The 1,027-nt window shown below is 32.3% G+C and overlaps 2 protein-coding genes across 2 annotated transcripts in view; one reads left to right on the top strand and one right to left on the bottom strand.

Annotated features, from left to right (window-relative positions):
- The first annotated feature begins 72 nt into the window (after positions 1-72).
- Positions 73-1,021, top strand: LOC108768636 (putative nuclease HARBI1). The gene is made up of 3 exons (XM_018519138.1): positions 73-312; positions 378-574; positions 830-1,021. Exons 1-3 carry the CDS (start codon positions 76-78, stop codon positions 987-989), a joined length of 594 nt encoding a protein of 197 aa, XP_018374640.1. The 5' UTR covers positions 73-75; the 3' UTR covers positions 990-1,021.
- LOC108768630 (putative nuclease HARBI1) overlaps positions 1,000-1,027 on the bottom strand; it is a 6,366-nt gene continuing 6,338 nt past the window's right edge. Inside the window, exon 8 of the mRNA XM_018519132.1 lies at positions 1,000-1,023. Coding sequence (XP_018374634.1) covers positions 1,000-1,023 — 24 coding nt within the window. The remainder of the gene's footprint in view (positions 1,024-1,027) is intronic.

The raw sequence follows: 1,027 nt of genomic DNA, 5'->3' as shown, positions 1-1,027 counted from the left end.
TTAAAATATAATTATAATAAAATATAATTATAAAATATTATAATAAAATATAATTAAGAATATAAAGTTAAAAAGATGGATATGGCATATCGAAATGCTGTTCAGCTTCACGTCGCCAATCAATTAGAATACTTTTTGGAATACAATGAGAGGCCGCGATTTCAAATAAATGATGATCCATTTCAACTCTCAGAACGACAATTCGTTAAACTCTTTCGATTAAAAAAAGATACTACAATCAGACTGATAAATATTGTAGAAGAACATTCAGCAGTACCATTACGAACTTCAGTTTTGAATGCTACTGTACAGGTGAGCTTAGATGAAACATGCGGAATGAAATTGATTGTAATAAAAAATGTATGATTTTTTTTAAGGTTTTAACTGCATTACGTTTTTATGCGTCTGGTAGCTATCAAAATTGCGTTGGAAGTAATGTTCATATGCGTATCAGTCAAACATCAGTCAGCCGATGCATTCATAACGTTACTAATATTCTGAACTTACCAGAAGTATTTAACACATGGGTGTACTTTCCTAATAACATACAGGAATTACAAGAGATACGTAACAAGTAATGTATCTAGTCTATAATACATACCTTAATAGCAAACTGATATCAAAACGATGTTTTTTGATGTCAAAGGGTGTTTTTCAGCAAGGATACAATCAGACACAGTGTAACACAGTGAATCGTTTCCTTGTTTAACGTAAGCAAACAACAAGGATGTAATGATTTACTGTGTTACACTGTGTCTAACTGTGTCCTTGCTGGAAACCACCCAAAGTGATATATAGCTTGCTATCAGGGTATATTCATTTTATTAAGATTTTGGATAGAAAAGCGTTTTCCTGGAGCAATTGGATGTATAGATTGCACTCACATTGCAATATTCCCACCTCCGAAAGGAGATGCAAATTATCCTGAACATAACTATGTGAATAGAAAAGGATATACAGTTGGACCAATAAGTGTTAAAATATTTTGATCTATTTCTGTTAAGACTTGACTTGAGGCAGGTCCTCC

This window comes from Trachymyrmex cornetzi, unplaced genomic scaffold (genome assembly GCF_001594075.2).
Source record: "Trachymyrmex cornetzi isolate Tcor2-1 unplaced genomic scaffold, Tcor1.1 scaffold813, whole genome shotgun sequence".
NCBI classification, from domain to species: Eukaryota; Metazoa; Arthropoda; class Insecta; order Hymenoptera; family Formicidae; genus Trachymyrmex; species Trachymyrmex cornetzi.
The sequence above is the reverse complement of the archived record's forward strand: the minus strand, read 5'-3'. Positions and strand labels throughout refer to the sequence as shown.